At 36.5% G+C, this 14,388-nt stretch overlaps 1 protein-coding gene across 4 annotated transcripts in view; it reads right to left on the bottom strand.

Annotated features, from left to right (window-relative positions):
• SLAIN2 (SLAIN motif family member 2) overlaps positions 1 to 14,388 on the bottom strand; it is an 87,976-nt gene that overhangs the window by 24,307 nt on the left and 49,281 nt on the right. For 3 of the 4 annotated variants that reach the window (XM_002709425.5, XM_070068194.1, XM_017337631.3), the window contains 3 exons: positions 12,200 to 12,559; positions 11,599 to 11,736; positions 2,486 to 2,563 (listed from right to left, as the gene is read on the bottom strand). In XM_002709425.5, coding sequence (XP_002709471.1) covers positions 2,486 to 2,563; positions 11,599 to 11,736; positions 12,200 to 12,559 — 576 coding nt within the window. The remainder of the gene's footprint in view (positions 1 to 2,485; positions 2,564 to 11,598; positions 11,737 to 12,199; positions 12,560 to 14,388) is intronic. The other variant, XM_002709426.5, reaches the window with a different exon arrangement.

Below are 14,388 nucleotides of genomic sequence, written 5' to 3'. Positions count from 1 at the left end.
CCATATGGGCGCTGGTTCAAGTCCCGGTTTCTCTTCTTCCAATCCAGCTCTCTGCTATGGCCTGGGAAAGCAGTGGAAGATGGTCTATGTTCTTGGGCTCCTGTACCCTGTGGGAGGTGCAGAAGAAGCTCCTGGCTTCGGATCAGCTCAGCACTGGCCATTGTGGTCATTTGGGGAGTGAACCTCTCTCTCTGGCTCTACCTCTCTCTAACTCCTTCAAATAAATCAAATAAATCTTTTTTAAAAAATACAGAGGAATGCACCATCCCTACTTGAATTTAATGGCATGATTACATTCACTCAACACATGTTTATGGTGTGGCTCTTTGAGCCAGGCAACACAGTTCTTTCCTTCCTTCCCATCTGCAAATTTCTGCTAGTACCAAATCAGTAAAAATCAAAGTGACTGTATTTCTAGTTGTTACAGAGACCCATCCTTTCCTGTTCCCATAATCCTATAGCCTTTTTAATAGGTCCATCAGCTTCCTAAAAAATTATATAGGTTCATCCACAGGATAGGAGAATTTATTTTTGTGACAATTTATCACCCATTGGTCTATATTCCTCCACTGGATAGGTTTAATCGGCCAAAGGTACTTGTGAACATATGCCCTGTCTCCTGTCTCATATCCTTATAAAGCAGAGATTCCTAGATCAACATAGACCTCTCTCTCTTTCAGAGTGCAAGGGGAGACTGGAAAATCCATTTTGGCCTTGGATCCAAGAGATATTCTTCAATTCAGCTTCACTATTAATGAAACTAACATTTTAAGCACTACTTTAAACCCACATCCATTGCTTAACTGGTTTAGAATTTACAGATGTAAGGATAGTCTCAAAGTCACATACCAACCAGAAAATATGAAAGTCTGGATTAAGGTGAGTAAGTAGGAGATTAAACCAAATCAATCCCCCTTCCCCACACCCACACCCACACCCACACCCACAATTTTCTCCCTTTACTAGGTAAACAAGATAGCTGGAGATGCTAAGAATTTTAGTTCACAGCAGTTCAGGCTGGGCTTATATCATCAGCACGGAAAGCTGGCAGTCTGGTGACTCAAAGTCACAAAAATAGCCCAGTCTCTGTGTGTAAATTAAGCAAAATTTAGCCAAAGTCACATTCTTAACCTAATAAATAATGAAATTGAGATAAAATTTTAAGTAAAAATTTTGAATTATATAAACCTGATTCCAAAAAAAAGTACAAAGTATCTTACAGAGACATACAAGAAACAAATTTATATAAAATTAAACTCTTCTACTATTTTATTGTGGCAATCTCTTGCGTGTTTTAGACATAATTCTTTCCAGCTCATCTGTTTTCACCTGCCTCTCTCCCCCTAGTCATTGGAAGTATGAAAAAATATCTGGAAGTCTTAAAAAAGAAGACTAAAGTTCTCAAATAATCCCATAAGAATCCTTTACTAAATGACCTTAATAAGTGACCTCCTCCATCAAAAGGACATCATCTACCCCGCTCTATTATTTCTGCCAATTATACCGAAAGGCTTATGGTCAACTTCTGATATTTGAAACACAAAAGATTTACTATCTCTTTCCTTCAAGAGTCTATTATTTAAAGCTATTTCCTTGACTTATATTCAATCCACAAAATCACTGCTTAAAAGACAGTATTGATTTGTTAAAATACCTGTTATAGCACCTTTGTACCCATATTAACCAAATCTTTTTCAACAAATCTCCAACTTCCTCTTCTCCATTAATTTTTTAAATGCTTTGTCCCTCGTATATACCTTTGTTATCTATTGAGTTCTAAAGCTATCAGGAAACTTAAATCTGCTGCATAGAGGCATTTTTTTTCCTTATTGCCCAAGTTTGTTCTCTCCCATTTCCTTTGAGATTTTTTTTCCTTCTTATTACTGCCTGTCTATCCAATCCCAGTATTTTCTCTTAATTCTACTTCCTTCTAGCTGCCCCATACTTCCAATCTCTTAGAACCAACAATGGATAGCTTTGCTGTCCAGCTCTCACTTCAACACTCAATTCTTACTAAAGCTACCAATCCACAGATATTTCAAATGTATCAATTAATCACAACAACTTGTACTTTAACTTTAATCAATTTCTAAGGCAGAAGTCTCTCACGTAATCCTACACAGATAAGTATACCCAAAAACCAAAGACTGAGAAAAAAATTAGCATACTGAATGTCTAAAGCACTATTTATTAGCTCAGCTGGTATTAAGTTAAGGCAATGACCTTTGGCTTTAAGTTGGTAAGAAAAAGGATAAATTCTCTATCATTTACTCCTTTCAGAACAGCAATCCAATACATACCTTTGTAGAAAATATGTTTCTTCTGGGTTTATTCAAATATCAGAGAATGAATCCACATTACTTTATTGCTTAAAAAAGAGACTAAAACTTGCCTTATATACAAAACTGACTAGGTATGCCACAAGGCATAAGACTTAATTAGACCATCTACTGAAACTTTAAACTTATTAAGAGGTTGTAGTTACCTCTTTTTGTAGATGAAGTTTGAAGCAACTGTTTGGCTTTGAGGGAAGTACGAGGCAAAATTTTCAGCCTTTGCGAAGCTGTTGAAAAATAAGGAACTGTAATATTTGCCTGGAAGTACAAGATAAAGGCTATAGGTTCTGTAAACTTGAATAGTTTAATGCAAACTTGGAAATTTGTCAAGGAGCAAAAACCATAAGGTACAAATATGTTAGAATCCTAGTAGCAGAAGAATTTTAAGTGATGCTTAGAGCATTAAGTTGGGAAGGAAAAGAGATGGAAATCTTAGTGTGCAGTGCATACTTTCAGAACATTTCTTACAGATGAGAAAATCTCCAATATGTCAATCAGCCAAAACATCAAAGAGAAATCAAACCACCAGCAAAACATGCTGCAGAATGCAAGGAGTACAAATACAAAGATAAATGATGAATGTATGCACACATATAGAATAAAATAAATGCAGGACTTGTTCAACGCAAAAAAGCAACTTTTGGCAAAGCAGTTATTGTTAGATTAATTACTCTAACAGTAATCCCCATACTCAAAAAGGAGAAGAAAACTCAGAACCAGGCAGGAACATTATCTTTTTCTGGAATAACAACTAACAGGAGCCACTTTAGGTAGCACCGTATCTGAGCTGTGCACATAGGCATACAGGGATGTGTGGGTATGATGTTGTCTTGAGGGGTTTGCAGGAGTCACTACATCTGCTTTCTAAGGTGATAAGTGAAGAATTCTAAGCTCTCTTCCAAACTCCTAATCTATTAATTGAAACTCACAAAACTGGCAAGTAAGAGGCAGCCTAGGGCCATCTAGCGTTAAAGAGGTTACAATTATTCTATTATACAGTTACTCTGACAATTCCCACGCTTACCTATTTAAGTGGCTCTAAAATGTCAGTTTATGCCTCCTAGGATTTATGTGCAAAGATTCCTGCCCCCAATAAACCTAGCTAGAGCATAAACAATTATTGGGGTAATAAAAATTAAGAATTTCTCTCTCCTCTATTGCTTCACTCTATCGAAGTTGAAAAGCTATTTTCTCACAGATAATAAACCTTTTAAAAGTAATAAGTGTATGTATTCAGTTTCAAATTTTACAACACTATATATTACTGTAGCTAAAAAATGTTTGATACCAATTTAATTCAAATATTTCCAGGAAAACTATCAAAACATTCTCCACACTGAAGAAAATCAATTTTTTAATGGATTATCTTATATCTATTCCACCAACCAACAAACAAACAATACAACCACCACTGAATACTATTTAACTACATATTTATTCATTCACTCATTCTTGTTTTCTTTCATTTAAATAGCATAATATCAGGTACTGCTTCAGCTATAATATTTAATAGCTTACTAGATAGTTTCTACTTTCATGGAACTCATCCTAGGAAAGGGGAAACATACAATAAACAAAGCTGTAAAATATTCAGCCTGCCAGGGAGCAACACCTGCTACACAGAAAATTAAGTAGAGGGGCTGGTGTTGTGCTCTAGAGGGTAAAGCTGGTGCCGCAGTGCCGGCATCCCATATGGGAGCTGGTTTGAGACCTGGCTGCTCCACTTCCAATCCAGCACTCTGCTACGGCCAGGGAAAGCAGTGGAAGATGGCCCAAGTCCTTGGGCCCCTGCACCTGCATGGGAGACCCAGAAGAAGCTCCTGGCTCCTGGCTTCGGATCGGCGCAGCTCAGGGCATTGTGGCCAACTGGAAAGTGAACCAGCAGATGGAAGACTTCTCTTCCTCCCTCTTCTCTCTCTCTCTCTCTTCCCCCCCTCCCCCTCTTCCCCTCTTCCCTTCTTCCCCTCTCCCTCTCTCTCTGTGTAACTCTGACTTTCAAATAAACAAATAAATCTTAAAAACAACAACAACAACAACAACAAAAAACAGAAAATTAAGTAGAAAAGGTTGAACAGGAAGTAGAAGTTGCAGTTAAAAAGAGGGTGACCAGGAAAGATTTCTGCAAGACGACATTTGCACCAAGATCTGAAGGAAGAGAGGGAAAGAGCCTTGTAGCTATCTGGGGAAAGTATTTGAGACTGAGAAAAAAGCAACTGTAAATGACACTGAGATTGCAATCTGCTGAGTATGCTTGAAGAACAGAAAAAAGGCCAGTATTGGAGTAGAGTAAATGAGGGCAAAAGAAAACAGGGGCCAGCACTGTGGCGCAGCGGCTTAACACCCTGGCCTCAAGTGCCGGCATCCCTATGGGTGCCAATTCAAGACTCAGCTGCTCTACTTCCCATCCAGGTCTTTCCTATGGCCTGGGAAAGAAGCCTGGGAATGGAAGATGGCCCAGGTCCTTGGGCCCCTGCACCCCTGTGGGAGACCTGGGAAAAACTCCTGGCTCTGGACTAGCCCGGCTCTGGACTAGCCCAGCTCTGGCCATTTGCAGCCACTTGGGGAGTGCACCAGTGCATAGAAGACCTACCTCTCCCTCTCCCCTCTCTGCCTCTGCTCTCTGTAACTCTGCATTTCGAATAAATAAATAAATAATTTTTAAGAAAAACCTATTTCAATAAACATGTCATCATTTTCCAAGTAATTTTTAGCTTAAAACTTCCCATGTACTTACTCCTTGTAGTTTCTTACATCCTCCCACTCTTTCAGAGCTCCACTGTGGTCTAAATATCTAATTCAAATCCTCAGCACTCTGTTTTTGGGTCAGAACAGTGTCCTTTGGGGTCTTCCTACATCTAATCCTTTCTCCACTCAAGAATATCAAGGAAAAAAAAGTGCTGCCCATGCTCAAGGGCGGCAAAAAGCCAGTGTACTGTCTGTACAGAATTTAGAAACAAAAATAAAAAGAGTTTCATTTGTTTTCTATTATCATTATGTCCCAACAATAGCAACCAATGTCAGTGATTAAATACTCCTCCCAGAAAAGAACAGTTTAATGGTCTAGTTACAGCTGCTGTTGAGTTTTAATAATATATGTAAGCTTTAAATCGCATCTTATTACGTGTCCTGTTATAAGCACATCATTTCACATGAAAATTAATGAGAAGAGCTCCCAATTATAGTTTCCCATACATGTGGAGTCAACTATACATGTTTCTATGAAGAATAAGTTCACTTCAAAATGAAATCATTCAAAGCTTGGACCTGCAGAGTATGAACCTCCAGCTCTGTGTTACAATATATTACTGTATTTAAACATATTAGAAATAAACAACAAAAGTATAGTGATAATAAAGTCAATGAAAGGGAATTTGAGTTACCTCACTTCTGTCATTTTCAGTGACTTAGAATTTGTGTTTAAAATTTTTCAACTGTGCAAACATTTAAAAATCATTAGACTTGGGGCTAGCACTGCGGTGTAGCAGGAAAAGCCACTGCCTGCAGTGCTGGCTTTCCATAAGGGTGCCAGTTTGAGTCCTGGCTGCTCCACTTCCTATCCAGCTCTCCGCTATGGTCTGGGAAAGCAACAGAGGATGGCCCAGGTCCTTGGACCCTGCACCCGCATGGGAGACCTGGAAGAAGCTCCTGGCTCCTGGCTTTGGATCAGCACAGCTCTGGAACCAGCAGATGGAAGACCTCTCTCTCTCTCTGCCTCTCCTTCTCTCACTTGCAAATAAATAAATAAATCTTTAAAAAAAAATCATTAGACTTGATAACACTAAAACAAAGACATGGACAGTATGGCAATTTCTGAAGTTGATTATAATGAGATTTTTATGAATTTCTTCCAAATTATCCTTATGTTGATTTTCCCTATTTGTATAGCACCTGCTTCATGAAAAAAATTTCAAAATTTAAATTTAAAGACAGTGTTCTTCCACCAAAAATGAGTGAAGATAGACTGATAAATATGGTTGTAGCGTGCTGTGTCTCAATATTCAAAGGAGATCAAGTCTGAAGAAACTAATCTTCAGAAGCTAGAACTGTAAAAGTACTGAGACAGATCAATATGTAAAATGGATATTATACTGAATTATTTTCCTCTTGTGGTAATTCATAAATTACTTGCAGTTCAGTCTCAAATTATGATCCAATAGAATCATCCAAGAATGTTTACCAACATGCTTATTCATTTGTAATCAGGTCTGCAAGATATAATTCACACAAAATGGGGAGGTAATCAGGAAATTTGGGGAGGAGTTTTAAAGGAGTGGGTAATTTAGCCTGGTTTTGGCAAATTTCTAGTTATATAATCTTGTACAGTTCACATAACTTATATGGACCTATGCTCCCTTTCTATACAAATAACAAATGGGGCCAGCTTTGTGGCATAGAGGATTAAGCCACTGTCTGTGATGCCAGGATCCCATTTGGGTGCCAGTTCGAGTCCTGGCTGCTCCACTTCCAATCCAGCTCCCTGCTAATGTGCCTGGGAAAGCAGTAAATAATGGCTCAAGTGCTTGGGTCCCTGCACCCATGAAGGAGACCTGGATGCAATTTCCATGGTCCTGGCTTCAGTCTGGCCCAGTCTCAACCATTGCAGCCATCTAGGGAGTGAACCAGTGGATGGAAGATTGCACTTTTCTCTGTCTCTCCTTCTCTCTATAACTGCTTTTCCAATAAGTAAATCTTACCAAAAAAAAAAAAAAAAAAAAAAAAGGAAATGGATATTTGTGGGTTTCAAATGAGGTAATACATGTGAAAATACTTTAAACATCTAAAAATACTAATCAAATTTTCAGTAATATTTTTTAAAAATTGGACTGTCTTGGGATTTTCTCTGTTCCTTTTACTTATTTCTGAACCACTAATTATTTTTCTTTAAACTTTCTACTAAACCTGTGCTGCAGTAGTCTTAGTAAAAGGCATTATCTAATTTGAAAGACTGCCTCTGACAAGCATTTATTCTTTAATTGAAGAAACTGAAGAAATGACATTTACCCATGACCTCTGCAATGCTCTGGTTTTCTTAAACTTTTTAAGTTACTCATTTTCCAAATATAGAAATTGAAAATTGGTAGGAGCTTTAAAAGTGAAAAGACATTAGAACTCTTATAATGTTCGTATCTGAATGCCAGCATCCACAATAATGCAGCCATAGCCAATAAGCATGTAAAAACAGTGATTGGCATAGTAATAAGGCAAAAGAAGTGGTCCTTTAAGTGGAAGTAACAGCAACCTTGCAAAGTTAGCTTCATGCAAACCAGCAAGTAAGAACTAAAGCTTTACCACTTAAGAGCTGAAAAAATAAATATTTAAAAGAAAACAAAATGCAAAGTACCACAAAAATTACAAAATATCAACTCACTGTATAAAACACATAAAGCTTGCTATTAAAATATTTGCATTATACATCAAAAGAAGGCTACCACAAAAACCATACATATGTTAAAAGAACACTTAATATTTTTTAGCTATTGAAGATACATGTAAAATTTTAAGAAAAAGTTTTTTTCTTCATGATGTATTAACTTTAAACAAAAAGTTTTAATTATTTTTATAAAATGAATGTTAAGTTTTAAAGTTAACTAATATTGGATTTACTACTTTTTGAATACATTTTCAATAATGTAATTCTATACTAAAGCATGTTTGTGACATTTTAATTATACACTTTATTACAGTTAAATAAATATCTATGATTAAAAAGAATAACTTACTTAACTCCTCTACTTGATCATTATTCAAACACTGAAATAATACACCATTATGAAACTACATGCATATTTTCTACCCAATAGTAAATTAGTGATTAGAATACCATTATGTTTTACCTTTTTATTTTTGTCAATTATCATCTTCTGGGGAAAAAGAAAAATAACTTGCCTATAGAAAAAAAACTCTAGGAAATCAGCAAGTGATTATATAATAGTAATTCTACCACTAGAGAAGGCAAGTAAATACTATAGTTTAAAATATAGCCAGCACATTTTTCTATTAGCATTCTTATTCCAGTTTCCCAACATTGTCTTTTTCACGAAGAATTATTTTCATTTCTATAAAACTATCAGAAGCTAGAACAGTTCCAATAAAGGGCATGTATAAGGGAACAACCTGAGGAAAAAGGTAGAACTGCTAATAATGGAATAAGGTAAACAGGATATAGATACAGCTGATTTTATCAAACAGCTGGGACACTGTTTAGAGATTTATAATGTAAAGTTTTAAGAAATTCTGAATTTAATTCAAATTAAATATAGAAGCATCTCTGAAAGCCAAGTACAAAGATTGCTTTGGACTGTCAGTGTGTATATTGTAGAAACAATACCCATGAGTTTTATTACTTAGCTTTCTGAATGATATAAAATTTTTTTTCCTTCTATATTAATATTGTGTGTTTTTTTGGTATCAACTAAGTATATAAAGAGGAAAAACTCTTAAAACGGGATATTCTCAAGTGTAAAACTAACTGAATTTTCAGGTTTAAAGGCATAAAACTTATTACTATTTCAGAGATAATAAAATTAAAATTCTAACCTTCTTTTCATTTAAAGTTTTATGAATTCCTATCTTCTATACCATTTTTAAGTACTATAAATACAATAATAGAAATATTAATTATACAATTTATAGTATCAATCCACAAGACCTGGAATACTAAGTTTAAAATTTAATTTGACACAAAACATGTTTAGCATATATAAAGCTGAATAAATGAGGTATATAAATCTTGAGGAAACAATTTTTCATAGTGCTTTAATCTCAGAAAACTAGAGATTACATTTCTGGATAATTTTTATACCTTGGTACTAAACCATGAATGTGACAAATCTTTTTAAATGAACCTGGATTCTTGAACTGGATCAACATGGGTTTGAACCTAACCTGCCACTTAAAAGCTGTATGACTACAGATAAATTATTTAACCATTCAAAGCTTCTGTAACTTGTAAAATGTGCTAGTCACTGTACTCCCTTCACAGAACTATTATAAGGATTAAACAAGACTACCCATGTAAATACTGTATAGTGTGAAATTCTGTTGTATACATAATATCATATGCAGCTGGTAATAGGAAAGTTTGTCAGTATATCATAGAAGCCATTTTTTATCTTCTTAATTTTAGAGGCAGAGAGACAAAGACTAACAGAAAGTTCCCCAAATGCTCGCGAGCCAGGAACTCGATCGTCCACATAGGGACCCAATCACTTATTATCATCTGCTACCTCTCAGGGTGCACATTAGGAGGAAGCTGAACTGGAACTGGAGCACAGCCAGCATTCAAACCCAAAACTGAAACACTCCAATATGAGATGCCGGTTTCTTACCACCAAGCCCAGTGTCTGCCACATAAAACTCATGTTGATTGTTTTTCCCCCTTAGCCTGTTGATTTTTGAGCCATCAATGGACAGTAGCTTAACAAAAGATAAATAAAATCAGCTATGCACAACACAGCCAAAGAAGGGTATAAAAGAATTAAAGAATTGAATACTTTAAGATTTTATCACTCACTAAGCAAGTTATAAATGAACAGTCAATAACTTCATGTTTGTATCACTTATTCCTCACAGCTTTGAGGAAATGAAGGCTATTACTTCCAATACTGATGGTAATATCCCACAATGGGAATATTCACCTCTTGTGCCTTACAAAGATCTGAATGAATATGCACCCTTTGTGTTCCATGGCAAAGTACAGGACAGATGAGAGCTGTAGAACACAAGGGATATATACTGAGCATTTGTAAGATCATAGAAATGACTCTACTAGTTCATTTAAAGTCAACTAAAGGTCACATTTATTATAGTGAAGAGGTAATAGTTTCTTCAAAGTATTTAATTCTTTTGTACAGTAATGTACAGAACAACCATTTAATCCTGCGTTACTTTTTTATACCTCAGTTTGGCCACTTTGTTTTCGAGGTTCACACTGTATTACTCTCTGATATTTGTGTTGCATGAGTCTCCACATTTCAAAAGTCTTTCCCCTCCCTTTCCATCAAGATATCGTCGCCTATTTAAAAAAAATAAAGTCCTATATTTGTTGCAGTATTTACTTTATTCATTAAGGATTTAACATGCCTTTGTATTAGCATTTTTATGGAATCACCGTTCTTATTTTTTTCTCCCAGAAACCTTTAATCATTGTTTTTATTAATGCTTAGTAATGAAGCTACTTGAGTTTTAGGTGGTCTGTTCCGAGACTATTTCCCCTCCAAATCCCATCAATTTTAATGTGCAGTATTACAGAATGTGAAGTTTTTAAGGAATGTATATTTTGTGCTACAGTAGAAATGTATTTATTGACATACTACTTGTCATACGATCACTCAAAAATTTATTACCAATAACGACTGAATAAAACATGTACCTCCATTTAGAAAGATCTGCCACAATCATGGATTAGTATCCATTTAATTAATCATTAAAGTTAAAAACTATAATCAACATTTTTTCTTTGCTATACTTAATAATTCATTTTCTCTGAGTTTAGTTTTAACTCTAAGTATTTATTTCCAAAAGATAATTTAAGTACAGAAATACTGACCACATCTTCAAAAAATGACAATGTCTAGTAATTCACCATCTCAATTTTAGTCTATATTTTAAGCAGGATTAGGATTATGTATTAATTTGACATCCATACTGATTAAATATTATTTCATAAAATATCCTTTACAGGCACAAAATCCATCCAGTCAAAATCATAAATTTCATATTAACAGACGTGGAAGCAAAATCAGCAAAGGGTTCTTGTGATGTACTTTTGTTTTGGAAAGAAAAGGGCTACAAAAATCCAACTTACTATAGATTCACTATATTACAAATATGAATACAGAATTGTTTATTTTGATTACGGTGTGTTCTAAAATACATAACAATAAACTTTTAGATATTTTAAAAGTGGAGAATATTAAAGACAATTTAAATATTTACTCTGGAATATATACTTTGAACAGCATACTGGCTATTATTTCTACTTCTAATTTCTATAAGCAAAAGCTAATTCCACCTTTAATTTTTAAAAACAGAGTTCTTGCTTACTATAAAATTCTGTAGAGACTAGAGTTTCATAGAACAAGGTATTTTCTAGGGACAAACTTTAAATTTTAACATAGCTATAATTATCTTATAGCAACTAATAAAAACTAAACTTTACCACAGCTATAGTTTAATACAGCTATTCAGCACAAAATAAATATCTATAATTTTCACTTTCCTTTAAATAACTGATACATGAAAGTGTAAGAAAAATACTTACTGGCTGAAGCCTGAGGTTGCATGCGAGGTATTCCTCCATTTGGCACTTGAAAATTTGAGTCACTTCTGCTGCTTTTCACTGAGTCAACTTGTGTATTAGATGTTCGGGACAGGTTTGGAAGACTGCGTCTTAGTTTTTCTACAATAGAATTTTCATTAAAATCAAATCAAATCATTCAGCTAGGCAGAGAATTAAAACATTAATGAGAGTTCAAAAATTAATTTATTTAAAAATTCTGCATACTGTAGAAGAAGAAATAGCAGCTACTTACATTCTTTAAAACAAAACAAAACAACCCAGAGTCTATTTATGGCAGGAAAAAGAGAATCACAAGTCATATATTTAAATCTAAATCTAAATAATCAAAATACAGGTCACTTCAGGAGTAACATAAAGCAAAAGAAACATAACCAAGTAAAATAAAATTCACTTTCTCTTTTATTTATATACTGATTCACTATTAGTAAAATGGTAAACCTGAATAAACTTTTAAGTCAATTAACTGAAATATAAAACCTTGGCTAAAGTTTATTGTCACACTGAAATATGAAGGACAATTTTTTCCATAAACATTTCAATTATAAAATCCGCCACTTTTTACCTTCATTTTTAACATTGCTTGTCTGTAAATCCGTGGGATGGCCTTGAAGTGAAAGGCGAGGTTGCTGTAAGCGGCTAATCATGGGCTGTGGGGACACTCTACTGTATTCTATTCCCCGAGCAGGAGATCGTGAACGAGGTGAATTTCTGGGAGACTGCTTAGGTGATGGTCGAGGTGAATTGCGTGGTGATGGTGAAAACCTGTTAACAGCAGGGTATACTGCATGATGCATATTGTCATCTTCATCATCTAAACTTTGTGCATCAAGTTCCTGATCACTAAAAGTACCCCTTCTTGTAGAATTGCAAGATGAACCAGAACTACGCCGAGATGTGGTGGCTGCGTATTCCTGCCGGAGACCTAGAGATAATGAATGTGTTAATTTTATAATTATACTTTTAGACAGCCAGATATTTTTAAAATTTAAAAGTAAAAGATTATCATTGAGAAATTCAAGTAGTGTATAAAGTGTAAAGGAAAGCTCCATTTTTCCTTTCAGATACCCTCCCATATAAGGATGCATAAGCTACATCTGAAAGTCATTTTTAAATTACATGAAAATCCATAAATCTCTGCCCAATTTCAAGATTTTTTTCTTGAATCTAAAATATAAATTACAAGATGGAACTATAAGTTTACAAATATTTCCACTCTTCAATATAGTAATATAACTTTTTTAAAAGGATTTATTTATTTATTTGAAAGTCAGAGTTACACAGAGGAGAGGCAGAAATAGAGAGGTCTTCCTGGTTCACTCCCCAAGTGGCTGTAAAGGCAGGAGCTGTGTCGATCCAAAGCCAGAAGCTTCTTCCGGGTCTCCCACACGGGTACAGGGGTCTGCTTTCCCAGGCCATACCAGAGAGCTGGATCAGAAGTGGAGCAGCCAGGACTCGAATCAGCGCTCATATGGGATGCCAGCACTGCAGGTGGCGGCTTTACCCACTATACCACAGCGCCAGCCCCAGTAATCCAAATTTGAAAGTAACATTAAAGGAACATTTAAAGAAGAAAATTTTTGTTCAACTAGTGAATAGAATACACATCAGTAAATAAACAGACTCCTTGAATACTTAATCTTGGCATAATTTTACTCATGAAGGTGAGAAGTGCCAAGGAAACTTCTATCCCATATCAGGAGCTCAATACTTGGGCATAAATGAAACTTCAACTGCTTCATTATAAAACAAGCTTAAGGGAGCAGCATGGTCCCTCTTGAGATGCCAGCATCCCACGAGTGCTGGTCTGAGTCCCAGCTGCTTCACTTTAAATCCAGCTCTCTGCTAATGTGCCCGGGAAAGCATCAGTAGATGGCATGGGTGCTTGGGCCCCTGCCAACCTCTGGGGAGACCCAGATGGAGTTCTAGGCTACTGGCTTTCGCTTGGCCCAGCCCTGGCCACTGAGGTTATTTGAGGAGTGAAACAGTGGATGGAAGTGCTCTCGCTCACACTCTCCCTCTCTCTCTGTAATTCTGCCTTTCAAATAAAAAAAAAAAATTTTTTTTTTTTTTTTTTTCAGAAAAAGGCTCAAATTCTAAGCTTTCAAGTGAGAATTCTCAAAGAGGTCTCCTATGTAGCTTGATACCTTCAGAAACACCTAAGAGGGGCCGGTGCTGTGGTGCCGTCTAAAGTGTCGGCATCCTATAAGGGCACTGGTTCAAATCCTAGCTGCTCCACTACAGATCCAGCTCTCTGCTATGGTCTGGGAAAGCAGTAGAAGATGGCACAAGGCCGGCGCTGCGGCTCACTAGGCTAATCCTCCGCCTTGTGGCGCCGGCACACCGGGTTCTAGTCCCGGTCGGGGTGCCGGATTCTGTCCCGGTTGCCCCTCTTCCAGGCCAGCTCTCTGCTGTGGCCAGGGAAGTGCAGTGGAGGATGGCCCAAGTCCTTGGGCCCTGCGCCCCATGGGAGACCAGGATAAGTACCTGGTTCCTGCCATCGGATCAGCGTGGTGTGCTGGCCGCAGCACGCTAGCCGTGGTGGCCATTGGAGGGTGAACCAATGGCAAAGGAAGACCTTTCTCTCTGTCTCTCTCTCTCTCACTCACTGTCCACTCAGCCTGTCAAAAAAAAAAAAAAAAAAAAAAAGAAGATGGCACAAGTCCTTGGGCCCTGCACCCGCATAGGCAACCCGGAGGAAGCTCCTGGCTTCGGATCAGCACAGTTCCAGCCATTGGGGCCAGTGCTGGGAAT

Source organism: Oryctolagus cuniculus, chromosome 2, assembly GCF_964237555.1.
Source record: "Oryctolagus cuniculus chromosome 2, mOryCun1.1, whole genome shotgun sequence".
Taxonomy (NCBI): Eukaryota; Metazoa; Chordata; class Mammalia; order Lagomorpha; family Leporidae; genus Oryctolagus; species Oryctolagus cuniculus.
This window is presented reverse-complemented; position numbering and strand designations above follow the sequence as displayed.